Source organism: Xiphophorus couchianus, chromosome 18, assembly GCF_001444195.1.
Source record: "Xiphophorus couchianus chromosome 18, X_couchianus-1.0, whole genome shotgun sequence".
NCBI lineage: Eukaryota > Metazoa > Chordata > Actinopteri > Cyprinodontiformes > Poeciliidae > Xiphophorus > Xiphophorus couchianus.
The window spans coordinates 21,139,049-21,153,199 of NC_040245.1; the positions used below are offsets into that span (position 1 = coordinate 21,139,049).

A 14,151-nucleotide genomic window follows, 5' to 3' on the forward strand; every position below is an offset into this window, starting at 1 on the left:
TAAGTGTCTTTGGTCTGCATGCTGCTGTTATGGTGTGATAATACCAACATGTGAAAGTGGTGTATGGCCGGCCTGCAGCTGGCCAACACCTCAGCCACATCTGAGCCACTGACAAGTGCTGCCATCCAAAAATACTTCTCTGGGTCACCAGCATGCATAGAAGGTTCAAAGCATACTTGCACACTCATAAACCTGATGTGCTATTTTATTAAAGCTAAACTGTTGAGCAGATATCTGGTATGGGGGAAATGAGTAAGAAGAAAAGAGGATCAGGTTCATTCACACAACTTTATTTTCAGACATCCTGAACTGGCAGACCTCACTTTTAACACAAAACGTACAAGAATAAATCATTTAGTGAGAGTAATCCCTGCGCTCGTCTACACTTCGCAACAAAGCACAAAGTTCAACAAGTAAAAACAAACAATATAAAAAGATTAAGGTGTGTTTGTACAAAGATTTCAGTATTTAAACCAGACGCTAAATAAAAACAAAACCGGATATATTCTATGTGCATTGCTTTATTTTACAACAAAGAATGTAGGATCATTATTACCTTTTTATAAGCTACAAAGATAATGTTTACATGATGTGTAAAATTCTATTTTTCAGATTTCCTGATAAAAATGCTGGTGACACACCATAAGGCTGCAGTTTTTAAATTTTTTCTTTATAAAAAACCCCCAAAACAAAACAAAAAAAAACCTTCAAAATAATATCACTCGGGTATAAATGCAGCCTTTTACTTCCATCAGAGTGTCTGTTGATTTATTTTGCTTTGTGGCTTGGAACTAAACAGGAACTCAAAGTATGGTACTCTGATCTGCTTAGTTAGTGATCCTGTAGTCATATTGCTGTATCAGTTGTACCTGAAAAGAAGCTCTATAGACTGACATCCAGCCTTTCAGAGGCTTGATAATTATTCATCAGTTTAAACCAGATGTGATGGAACAAGGAAACTGCAACATACACTGCGGTGTGTGCATCAAAGAACACATATGTGTGACGTAATATTTTGTGTCCAACTGCAATAGATTCTTTCTCTGTTTCATGTGGTGTGTGTTTCTGAAGTGAGAGGAAGGCACCACTTTGAACTGTGAGATGTGTAAATGGCTTTAATTAGACGTAAAGATAGAGGCATCAATATTTGTACTAGTTGGTGTTGCCTGAGCCTTTATGCCCAGCCTTTTTCTTTCGATGACCTCTGGAAAAAACAGACAAAAAAACTAAATAAGCACCAAAAATTGTCACAATCGGACTAATCTCAACTTAGGTGTCTTATGAAGTTTGAACCATTTTTCTGCTGTGTATCCAGCAGACAAATGACGTGTTAATACTGACCTACGGGGATGCTCAGGACTACCAAGCTGACGTTGTGTTGGGCCAGGCATGGGGTCTGGTGACAGAAGCCTGGATACCTTCCGCTGCCATTCATCATCAAAAGAATTTGCTTCAGCTGTGGGGGGAAGATAACGTTAGTTACAGTCAGACTATCTTATAGGGCAGAGATGCAAAGCTTTCACATACATTCATCCATATTCACGAAATCCTGTTTAATCTCTTCCTCTCCAGTTTGCTTGTTATGTCTCTTCTCAACAACATGCCGTCTGTCCTTGATTTGGTGTCCAATTTTCATCTTCTCCAGACCGCTGTCGGAGTCTTTAAAAGCTTGGCGTGTCTCCTTTATCTGGGAAAGAGAGCAGCGTTAAAGCTGTTACACTCATAATCATTAAACAAGTTCATTTATTTATTAAGAGTTTAGTGTATCGGAGTTTAGTGAAGTCGGACCATTTTTGGCTTAACTGAGCCTGAACATCACAGACAACCCCAAGCATCCTCTTCCTTAGAATGTAATACAAAAACAAAATGTCTTCAGTCAGAGGCTTCTTCAGAGGCACTGTAGTACACACCACTACAGGAGATCCTCCATCACCCTTTACTAACAACTCCTTGAAGAAACATGGGCAGTTTAAACTACAAGATTTATTTTCCTTTTGAGATTAATGAAGTACTTTTGCACTAAACTGAATTGAAATGTCAGCTATGTAATCTTTAGTCTTTCTTTTGAAGGAGAAAAAAAAAATCATTGTCACATTTCCATCACACACAGTGTGACATCTCATGTGGTCCTAACATAAATAAATAATGACAGCTTGTGACAGGAAAGCTGTTAAAAAATAATTTACACACCAATAATTGGAGCTTTTTAACAGAAGTTGGAATTGGTTAAAATTAATTACTTACCAAAAAGAAAGAAAAAAAAACAGAGATCTGAAATTAAAGCATCACAAGTGTTTCTATTTAGAGAGTTTAACTTCAACTTTAGTTAATATTTTTTACAGACAGATTTATTTTTAGCATCTGAAGACATAAAGCAGGATTCTTCAGCACATCACCACTCCTAGAGTACTAGAAAACTTACTCCTCCTGGGGCACAGCGAGTCGACGTAGTTGCCTGGAACACCTTTGGAGGCTCATCTCCAACTTTTGAATATGACATTACCGATGATGACCTGTATGAGTGGGCATTTGCATCTGGTGACACGTCCTCCAAAAAAAAAACAAAAAAACAAACAAACACAAGCACAGAGTGTAACATAAGACAGCTTTCACTTAAAAATTGATTTTATTGCTACTTATTTATTTATTTAGCACCATCTATATGAATAAAAGAAAGCATGTTGGTGAACTCACAAAGTCTCTGTTCATTTCTTCCATGCTTTTTCTCATGTTGGACATCACGTTGTCAAACATGCTGAAATGGTTCTGCATCATGTCCTGCTCAGACATAAAAGGAAACCACAATGAAAAGTCAGTTTAAAAGCTGTACACTATTCTTGATGGTCACTTGACATTAACAAGTCATAAACAGCTACATTATGTAGGTAAAAAAAAAAATACATGCAGATACATGCATAAATATTTCTTATATGAACCATTTTGCAAACTATAACCACAATAATAATGAGTAAATAATCCAAAACAAAAAACTGTGAGAGTCACTGAACACTCACAAACACTGAAAAGCTCAAGACTTTTTTTTAATTAGGATTGTTAATGCCAAAGACTGAATGAAAGCCAGAGCTTTGATAATAACCTAACCAGGATGTTAATAATCATTAATGTTTGTTAATTATCGCTACAGCTAAGGCACCGACCGTATGTATTAAATAAAAATGTACCAATCCATGTGACACTAATTGAATATGTCCAAATGAGACAGGAATCTCTCAAAAGACAATAAAAGAAGTATCCGGTTAAGCTAGCTATAGCGCACATTTAGGTTTATCGCAAAGAAAGGAAGCAGTTCAGTGGTTACTCCTCATTCTGATTACTGTTTTTATTTGTTGTTTGTTGTCTTATATTCATAAGATGACAGTGTTGGTGCACTAATAATGCAGCCTAAATAATGAAAATTACTTGCAATGAGTATTCAAGCAAAACCTACTTGTTTGCTGGATAATGCTAAAATGCAATGAATGCAGCCAGCTGCGGTTAGAGCATGCACTCGGTCAGGTGAGTTTCTCTTTACATGCACAGACCCAACTCACCGTGCTGCCAGTGCTGCCAAAAGGCAACAATGACTGGCTCATATCCTGAAGATTCAAACGATATCAGTTTAGCATCTCAGTAGCTGGATGTTACAAAGACATGCTAAGCCATGGGGATTTTCTATCTAAATCAACAAGTCTGGCAAAAGCACAAGTATTCATATTTCTTGCACTTGTCTGCAATCTAACACATCAAAACTGCAACTGTCCATGAAAGATTAACACAAAACAACACCTAATTGTGAAGTGGAAGGAAATATAACATGGTTTTCAAATAAAATAATCTATAATGATGTGTCTGTATTGTAGAACTAAATTTTACTACAACTACAACTTTTCTCGGGTTTGTTTCATACCAGGGCTACGTAAAAATCTTTGCCTTTTCTCCTTTACAAAATGACACAAGTTTAGTCAGAGTGAATTAAAAAAACCCATTTGTAGATTATTTTCCATTAAAAAAAGATTTAATTAAAGTCTATTGTATTTACTGTGACAATAAAAGTGACCTGTAAAAATGATCTAAAAACACCATCATCAATAGGAAAGCTAAACTGCTCCAAATAATTCAGATTTTAAAACATATTGATGTAAATATCAATATATTGATCTAATGCTGTTACGGAACCAACATTGGTGGGAAAAGACATTGCAATCAATAAAAGCAACAAACCCATCCACATTAAGTTTTTAAGGTGCATAGACTTCCTTAACTAAAGTCTATTGTGGTTGCAATAAATTCTTTACATGGTCATTTTTCTTCCATGAGAACAACAAGTTGTTGTCAGCAATAAAACATGTTTCTTGAAGTGGATCCCAGTAAGTGACTGGGTTTTCTTCCACTATTTGAAACAAACCCACACAGTGCTACACTCTGCCCTCAGCAAAGAATTTTTTTTTTTTTAAAGGCGACAAACTTTTTGTAGCTGGAAACACCTCGACGATGATAAAAATGGAGCAGCCTGCAGCCTCCCACATCCTGAGTCCGAGCTCTGCCTGGCAAGACCACAGGTGTTTGTGACCGCACGGTCTTGGCCAAACATCTCAACACCCATCACTATGTGTGCGTGGGGATTTTTCTGGGGTTGCGATGTGCAGGGTTATTGTGTGTAATCATTGGGGTGTTGAATGACTTGTGTTCCATGTGTAATTAGGTTGCATCGCCAGAGATTAGAGTGGATTTAACACTGAATGCGAGCCTCATTCTAGGAAGGCTGTAGTGGGCCGGGCGGTCCAGTCAGGACATGACTCCCCTGGGATTAAAGGGGGTTGCAGAGTCCACGACTGCACTCTCAGCTCTTCTAAAAGGTCAAGCTGATGTAAAAACGCTCCTGAACTGCCAATTTTATCCCACCGTGGCATCTATGAACTAATAAATGTCAGTTGGATAGCAGTATGCAGTATATTTAGACAAGGTATGACAGAGAGCGCAAACAAAGTTAAACAGATACACTCGTCTACACACTGGCAAAAATCTTAAGGGGTTCTGAAATTGAACAATTTTTTTATGTTTCGTTCACTGAGATTTTGAACAGAAGCAACTGATCCAACAGATTCAAATAAGAGATGAGAAAAGTAAGATGCACGCAGTTTTCATGAATTCACTTTCATCACCTCCTCTACCCTGCAGCAAAAACTATTTGATTTAAGCATGTGCATTGATCTGAAAAGTATTTATTTGACCACTTAAATATTAATTTTTTTTTCGCCTTTTCTTCATTACACTTAAATGTTTCAGATCATTAAACAAATTCTAATATCAGAGAAGATAAGCTGAGTAAATTAAAAGAAAAAATGTTTTCAAATTATTTTATTTATTAAGGGTCAAAAAGCAGTCCAAATAAACCAATCCATCGGTTTTCTGAAATGTTGTGCCAGTTTTATGATGAATGTAATGAGAAAATGCTCACTTTTTATCGTGCAAGGCTAAGGAAAACTTTCCCAAATGTCTTGGGGATCATCAAGATGTTTCCTTAGGAAGTGTTTGATGGGCCTTTGAATACTTGTTGCAGGGGTTTCTCACCATGGCCGCCATTTTTACCCAGTCTCTTTTCTATTGAATAATGAACCCGGATCCTAATTGAGGTCAGCAGTGTTCCTTAATTCTCTTTCGTCCTCCTGGTTGAGTCGTTAATGTGCTTCTGGAGTAATTTTGGCGGATTGTTCATTCCTGGGAAGTTTTGCAACAATTTTACTTAGCTTATCTTTTCTGATATCAACAGATTTAAGTGTAACAGAGAAATGACAAAAACCACAGAAATATTTAAATCCACAAATGTGACAGCAAGCAAACACAACACTGTTTATCATTATTATTAGGCCTCGGCACACTACTTAAAATGGCAGGCAAAGACAGCTTATTTCAATAATCTAATACGGCATCAGTGTTGTTATTTACGATCACATTTGTAAACAGGTGCCCTGATGAATGGAGGCTGTGAATGGTAACCCAAACCAGACAGCATAGGTGTAGGCAAAAGAGAGAAATGTGAGAACTCAGCGGAACTCGAGGAAGGTGGACGTTTCTTCCCACTGAGATTTTCATCACAGAAGCAGTAGCACAACCATCCAAACTTGCGTGAATATTGCAAGCTGGAACTGTGGGTTACTTTGCTTACAAGCATATTTTGGAGCCATATGTGTGTGTTCTTCGAATGTGTCTCCGTGTGCACATTTGTGCCTGTGATACTGGAGAACAGCTTGGGAGCGAGCTGTCTGTCATCTAGCTGCTAATGCAGCAGCGATGCCAAGTTCTGCGAAACAGATGGACGAAAAGAGCAACAATGAGGGAATAGAGTGCCCATGACATCTGAACATAGAACACATGCCGCGTCAAAGCCAGCAATCTGAGCACCGCTTCAGGCTTCAGGATTTCCACCACTGCCGGTCTCAACTTCCTCTGACCGTGTGGGACATCAGAAAGCAGTTTTTTATTTTTTTTTATTAATAAACAGTGCATATCCTGGTTAATACGGCTTTGATTGCATGCATCTTCTCATATTTTATTATTCTATTGATCACTTCTAAGTACTGAGCGAGCACGCTGCTTGGGACTGAGGTCACACTTCTGATGAAAGCCATTATCAAGGATAAATATACCAACTCTCATGGGAGACTTGGATTAAAGCAGGTGACTCCGGCTAAGTTTGACTCAGCAGATCAAATATACAACACTTCTCTACATACAGTACATGTTCTTATTATTATTACAAGCCAGAGAAACAAACACCACAATGGTAAGGAGCAAGTTGGGTAAAACGACACAAGTGAACCAAACCGTCTACGGGGAATTACAAAGGTATTCATTATCACCTACTTCAATATTTTTTGGTGAGATTTTATGTGAACGACCAACACCAAGTAGTGCTTAACTGGCAAAAGATACAAAGCTCAAATTTTTTATTTTGTTTACCAATAAAATCAAATAAGTAAGGCATGTAATCTGCTCCTTTTACAATTTTACACCCAAATAAAATACAGCTGCCTTCAAATGTCATCTAATTAGGCATGTAATTTTTATCTCAACATGTTCTGAGAAGGTGTTAAAAGTTTTGGACATTCGAGAACAACGAGCATCCTGAAAAGGAAGGAGCCTACCTTGCAAGTCAGCTAACTTTACAGCAGTGTCGGTTTATGCACTCCACAAAATATGGCTTATGATGTGTAGAAGGAAGAAGAAAGTAATTGTTGAAATGCCCACGTTGAAGTTCAGCAAAAGTTTTGTAGCTGTTAGAAGGTTCTATTTTTAGATGAGAACAAAGTGTAAATTTATAGGGACGATGGTGGCGGTTGGTCCCATAATCAGTGGGTTGCCGGTTCGATTCCTGTTCCATCTGCCAAAACACTCCAAACCACGTTTCCTGCTGGCGGTTCTGGTGCAGCTGTCAAAGGCAGCTGTGGGTCCTATTGAGTAGTTTACCATCGTGTGTGTGTGTGTGTGTGTATGTGTATGCGTGACGGCGTGAATGACTGAATGTTGTGTCAACTACAGTGACTTGATAAAGTGCTATACAAGTACAGGCTATTTACTGCTGTCATAGAAAGAAAATGTGAAAGACACACTTTCTGGAGAATATGTGTTTTGTAACCCAAAATACACATTCCCCATTGTGAAGCATGGTGGTGGCGGCATCATACTGTTTTGGCATGCCATTCTTCAGAAGAGACAGAGAAGCTGGCCAGGGTTCAGATTTCTACATTAAAACAAAAACACACACACACTAAAGTTTGTAGCTGTAGTGTGAAAGATATGAATCCCTTTGAACAGCACTGGTTCTCCCTCACTGACTTCAACAAATGTTCAAATCCAGAGAAGTGTTTGCAAAAAGAAATGCATTAAAATAAAACAAGAACGCAGTGTGTTAGTGGAACAATGTGCTATAAATAGGCCTTCTAACCGTTGGGAGAGGCCAATGGGGTTGCCCTTCTACATAACCAGAAACAAACATGGCCAATCACCTCTGCAAGTGGAGTATCGGTTACAGTAGATGTGGCCAGTTTTTGGAGCCTAATCTTTAGTAAACACAGCGCTTCCTCAGGAGAAAGCACTGGACAGCTTACAGGACGACTGAAACATATAAACGGAGGGATATAATAAAGGGTAGTAGTGCATCGCCTAAATTTGAAGAGAGCTGTTCTTTTTGTTTTAAAATCTACGTTCTCACCCGACGCTCGTTTCTTCGATCAAAAGGGGGCCTTGGATGTTCGGCCATGTCGCGGCCACGGTTTCTCCCATCTGTAATGCTTGTGCTAAAGGGGAAACCAAATGGTTCGGAGAAACTGCGCATCATCTGCCTCATGTGCTCTCTATGAGCACGGAATGAATCCCTGAAGAAAGACGGAGGGAAAGAAAAGACAAAAAGGGCAGCTTAGCAATCACATAGACTTAAACACCAAACAAAAAAAACGTCATTACACTGTAGTGCTCTTTCTAAATTATGTCAACCTTGCACTTTATTGTATTTTAACGGTACTGTTTCATGTTAGATAAAAAAGGAAAAGGTTGCACAACATTGTGAAGGATACATGATTTTCAAAGGTTTTTGCACAAAAAGTGTGATGTGTACATGTAAGCAGCCCCTCTGACTAAGTAATTTGTAAAAATATTTTGTCAGATTAATTAATAATCAATCATTATTAATTTATGATTAATAATCATAAATGAATGATTATTAATTTTAAAAATCCCTTTGTGAGACAGTTCAAGTTATGAGAATCTCAGATTTGTGGATCTAGAGCCTTGAGCAAATTCTTCTTCACAAAAGTAAGACTAAATGAAAAGCATCTTGGCACAGATCCTCAATTAGAAGCTTTGATAGAAGATCATTCATCATTTTTTTCTAAACACCACATGGAAGTTTGCTTTAAACACTTCTATGTCATTTGTATTTTTATGTTTCAGAACAAACTTCCATATTGAAAGAATGAATTCATTTTTTGCAATTTTATAGTCATTAAAATTTAGAGAAAATAAAAAGTCGTGGGCTTTGACCAAGAAACAGACGGGCATTTCTATTCCTCACACAATGTCAACTTTACACATATAATGCATGAAAGTATATTGAGGAAAAATAATGCAATTAACCATTTTTTTAAATCACAAACACTGCTCACAACTCTCTAATTTTGGCCAGTGTCTTAAAAGCGTGGCAGAGCTGCAGTTCTGCTATTCTATGGACTCAACAGACCTCTGCGAGATGTTTAGAGCAATTGTTTTATAACCTAGCCCTGCTTTAAACTTCTCTAAAACTTTATCCCTGACCTACCAGGTGTGTTCCTTGAACTTCAGGATGCTGATTGTTTATTAATGATTTCCAAAAACCCCAGAGGCCTCCAAAGAACAGCTGGAAGGCAATCATATTTAGGGATAACAGGCTGAATACATGTGTATGCCACACCTTTTTGATTTCAATAAAAAAATAAAAAAAATAAATAAATCCATGTATACTGTCCTCCCACCAATGTGCTTTTATTGGGGTTCTAATGAAAAAGAAAATAAAATACATTTAGGTTTGTGGTTGTAACTTGAAGAAGTTTTAGGGTTGTGAATACTTTTGTAAGGAACTGCAATTTCACAAAACGACTCCCTTTTCCTCTGTGAACTCGGAACTTACCGTGAATAAATTCTTTAATGAAAAACACCACCATGAAGTAAGGAGCACCCCCTAAAATAAATGTAGCCAGCCTTAACACTTGACTTAGAAGTCGGGTCAAGTGTGGCCACACTAATGCTCTGCAGGCCTCCACTCATGGATCATGTCAAAGTCGCAGCAGCCCTCTGACAGTGTGAACCCTCACTGAGACATGAACAGAAAGTGTCTCTAGAAATTTTCAGAAACGTATTTCATTTAAGTCTTCACTTAAATCTGTTAAAAACTTCACATATCGGAATTTTTATTTGGTTTGTAAACGTTTTTATCTTCAGCAGCTGTTGCTAGGTAACTTAAAATTAAACAACTTTTCCATACAAGCTCATGGCACTTTTTTTTTAGGATTCAATTGCTCATCTTGTTACATTTTCTGACACTTAAAATTTGTTTCCCCCACTATTATAAAAAATTTTTAGGCTCTTTAGATTTATAATAATGTCGGAAAATTCGAAATGTGTCCTCTTCAATTCAAGCTAGAAAATTCTAACTAAATTACTGAACTTACGAAAAGAATGGGTCCTCATCGAAATCCTCCAGCATGTTGTTGTACATTTCCGCTGATTCGTAAAGACGTAGATATTTCTTTGTAATAAGACTTCACGTCCAACATTCACGTCCCCGCTTCGAGGCGCAACGGCAGCAGCTGATCCCGAGTGTGATTAGAACCAAAGTCACTCTGACACCGCCCACGTGATACAAGCCCGACGCTCCCATTGGCTGTTGTTAGGGCTCCATCCACGCGCTGTCTGTTGGGGTTGGCTGCTATGGCGGCAGCACTCGAGAAACTTCTTATAAAACTCATGTGGCTTATCACTCCAGTGTACGTTACTACAAATTTCCTTGTCCTTATCAGAATTTTGCACGCAGAGTTAATGTCACTCAAAGTGCAGACAATTTGCTTTTAGGTAGATCTATTGTTATTCTTGAACTATATTTAAAAAAAAAAAGATTTTATTTTTATTTTTTTACAAGAAAGCACACCTAGCTCGCACAGATATGTAGAACATTTATTTTTGCAAATGCAAGTAAGTCATGCAGCTAAATTTAACGTGGACTTAGTTATTGAGTTATATTATATTCTTAATTATCATTTCATTTTGACACCAAGTGTCTGGAGACTATAATAGCAACAGCAGGTCCCAGACTTCGTATAGGTTTACCATCTGGAGGTTCCACAAATAGCTTCGTGGGTTGACTCACCTCCATGAATCTCTCTCAACTAGCAACACAACACTGAGAAAACACAAACTTAAATCCCTCAGTAGTACGCATGAGTAGAAGGAATAAAATTCAAGGCAGAGTGTAGTGTTACAGTTTTGGTCAGAAGTTTATATCCAGTCAATCGTGCTAAACTTTTAATGATGCATGTACATTTCTTTATTAAGTGCACTGATGAATTTGGCAGGATAATTGTAATACTGGATTTATTTCCACCAAACAATGTACATATCTCAACAAATTCTGCTAAAAATGAAATTTTCATCTCAATTATTATAGAATTAGAGAAAATCCACAACAAATTCAAATGTTAATTTTTAAAAAAAAAGTTGCATTATCTCTCCACCCTGGACAACAACCCAAACAAATCATTAAAGCCATGTACAATTCTGGTAATGCAGATGATTAGAATATGCAAACCTGTGTCTGGAGCAGTAAATATACTTACTTAACTTTAGAAACTCAACAAGAGCCACAGTGTTTTGTTAAGGAAAGAGTCGTCAGTAAATTTTATTACAGTACCCACATCAGTCACAACTAACTTTTTATTGAAAGATAAAACATAATGTGTCAAAGTTCACATCTATGTTAAAAAAACAACATTTAACATTAACAGAATTCACCAAATCAAAATCATCAACATCAGAAAAAAGCAAAACAAAAAATGAAATGGACCAAAAACAAATTCCCTCAAAAAGCTTCACAAAAGTGGAGATAGGCATTGTTGTGATGTCCCAAAAGAAGTGAAGAGCTGAACTAAAAACTACGCTGGGAACAAAAAGCTCTTATTGGACGCTGTTGGCCTTCAGGCTACAGGACTTCCCATCAGTCGTTCTTGTCGCAGTGAGATCAACCTGCTCAGCCAGAGATCTTCAGCCCTCTCTTTATCCATGAACAACTGCAGGAATGAAGGCCAGAAGAGAGAGAAGAGGACACGTTAGGAAGATTAAAGACAGAAACAGGACCAACAGTTTGAGTGAACTCAGCTACAGGAGCAAAACATACTTTGGTACAAGAGCCACATTTGCCCATCTATGTTCACAAACATAGTGCACACACTCATACACTGACACAGATCAGAAGGGTGAAGTTTAGGGGCCCATCAATACAATCTGGAATAAAACTTCAAACTTGAACTGCAATATGAATATTTAATTATTCTGCTTTTGCTTTGACAATAAGTACATGTTTTTTTGTTTTATTTGATCAATTATATCAGTGAGGGCATTAGTTATTATTGTTAGTATTATCGTTCACCGTCACGAGATACCGCCTGATACCAGAGTAATTCATAATAAGGAAACATAGATGCATTAGCCATCAGTTTTTGTGTTAGAAGAGCTTACATGTAATTTCCTTTGCTCACTTTTTTCTCTCAAATTTTCCACAAATTAACCAGCACATTACACCTTGAGACATAATGTTCCACACAATAAACACTTGGAAATTACGACTAAAATTATTCCAGATATTGCTTAAGTCAATATATAACAGAGTAGTCAATTGTTAAAGATAATATTTTATATGTAATAATGTGATGTATCATTTTAGGAGCAGTATTGAAAATTATGGCTTTTCCGGGTTTTTTAAATTATAAAATCAATTAAGTCATGGATTTTTGTTATCAATCTTTAGGCTAATACAATTTTGTGATATTTGTAAATTAAGGTCATCTAACCTTGAGAATCCCCTTATTTGCTGTATTTGCTAATTAGCTTTGTGGACTAAATTCCACTCTCTATCACTCAAATTCCCAAATTTTTAGCTATGTCCTATAAAAAAGACAAGAAGTCTTAAAATCTAAATGAAGATCTGCAATTATGCACCAATATGAAGGCTTATTATGGATTAATTATTGTAAGGTCTGTCAAGAAAGTGAACTGATCATCCTAAATACATTTCTAACTGATTTTTATATACTTATTTAACTGACAATATGTAAATAAATGAAATGTTTTACATATTATGTCAATATCCACAAAGACGTAAAACTGTGTAGTATCTACTATCTTTTCCAGCACCACGTTTTGTAGAGGAAAACAATACAAATTACCTAAGAGACCATTTTAATCCACTATAATATAATGTTATTTATTACTGTTATTAATATTGTTTTGTGATATAACACAATTGTATGTCTCACATAAAATAATATGGTGATTCTAACTGACCTAAAACAGGAGATGTTTAGTCTGATTCAACTTCAGGCAGTGAGGAAAAAAATGTGTGTGTGTGTGTCTTTTTATTAGGTGTATGCAAATATCTGGTTTCAACTGCATATAATGTTTTCCAAACTTAGGCTTTTAATAACTTGTTAGATTGCACTTTAATATGAAACACAAATATGCAGTTTGAATATCAAGCACTTTCAAAACTTTGAAAACACCTAATTGAAATTCAAACATTTTCAGGGAAGTCAAGCACCCGTACGAACCTTGAGTACCCTGAATACTGCACCCTGTTTTGAGTGACGCCTACTCAGATCCAGCTGCATGGAGTAAATTTCAGCATGTACCACATCCATTCCAATAAAGCCTGCTGCTAGAAAATGCCTGCTTACTACTTATATTCAGTACATTACCGGCAGTGATGGCATTGACTGTGAGGAGGCTTTAATGCTACAGCTGCGAGCATCTGACGAATGAAGGCATCTGTTTATTAGGAAGTAATATAATGACTGGGATGCAAAGCACTGAGGCACAGAGTGGAAGATATCAGATTATTCCTATATCCACTGCATGTGTTTATGCGAGGCTGAGAGATGACGTTGACATGCCGGCGATATGTACATTCTGTACATCTAGGTGTTGATACGTGTATTACTATGCAGATGGTCGAGCAGCAACCCCCGCCGAGCACGTCAATCCTTCATCTCCAACCTACGCCGCGTACAGCTGCACCGCGTGTTATCTCATGTTAGACTCGGCACTAGTTCTTGTCTGTCGGCCCTGGGCTGGTGTCACGGTGCTAATGAGGCTGTGTGTGTGGGATGACAGTATCTGAACCGGGCTAATGGGACTCATCTGTTCTAATTGGAAGTGGAGCAGGAGCTGGAGCCGAGGCCAGGGCCTGCCTGGGGCATATTGCTACCATATATCAGCCTGTCTGACAGTGTATGTATGAGTGTGAGGGCGTGCGTGTGCGTGTGTTTGTGTGTGTTGGGCTGGGGGGCATGGTGCATCTCTGCGAGTGGGTTATCTGCATACATCAGGGCATAATTTCGTTTCCCCCAGTGG

The 14,151-nt window shown here is 37.6% G+C and overlaps 2 protein-coding genes across 4 annotated transcripts in view; both read right to left on the reverse strand.

Annotated features, from left to right (window-relative positions):
* Positions 1–272: 272 nt before the first annotated feature.
* On the reverse strand, positions 273–10,408 carry mlf1 (myeloid leukemia factor 1). Of its 3 annotated transcripts, none has more exons than XM_028044870.1 (8): positions 10,203–10,408; positions 8,213–8,375; positions 3,552–3,596; positions 2,695–2,778; positions 2,423–2,548; positions 1,528–1,687; positions 1,342–1,456; positions 273–1,204 (listed from the first exon to the last, which is right to left on the reverse strand). In XM_028044870.1, the coding sequence occupies exons 1-8, from the start codon at positions 10,247–10,249 to the stop codon at positions 1,153–1,155; spliced, it is 792 nt and encodes a 263-aa protein (XP_027900671.1). In that variant the 5' UTR covers positions 10,250–10,408; the 3' UTR covers positions 273–1,152. The 3 variants fall into 3 exon arrangements, with proteins under 3 accessions (XP_027900671.1, XP_027900673.1, XP_027900672.1); XM_028044872.1 differs by lacking the exon at positions 3,552–3,596 and adding an exon at positions 8,007–8,115; XM_028044871.1 differs by lacking the exon at positions 3,552–3,596.
* A 597-nt stretch (positions 10,409–11,005) lies between these two features.
* rsrc1 (arginine/serine-rich coiled-coil 1) overlaps positions 11,006–14,151 on the reverse strand; it is a 151,978-nt gene continuing 148,832 nt past the window's right edge. Inside the window, exon 10 of the mRNA XM_027998998.1 lies at positions 11,006–11,813. Coding sequence (XP_027854799.1) covers positions 11,721–11,813 — 93 coding nt within the window. The 3' untranslated portion in view covers positions 11,006–11,720. The remainder of the gene's footprint in view (positions 11,814–14,151) is intronic.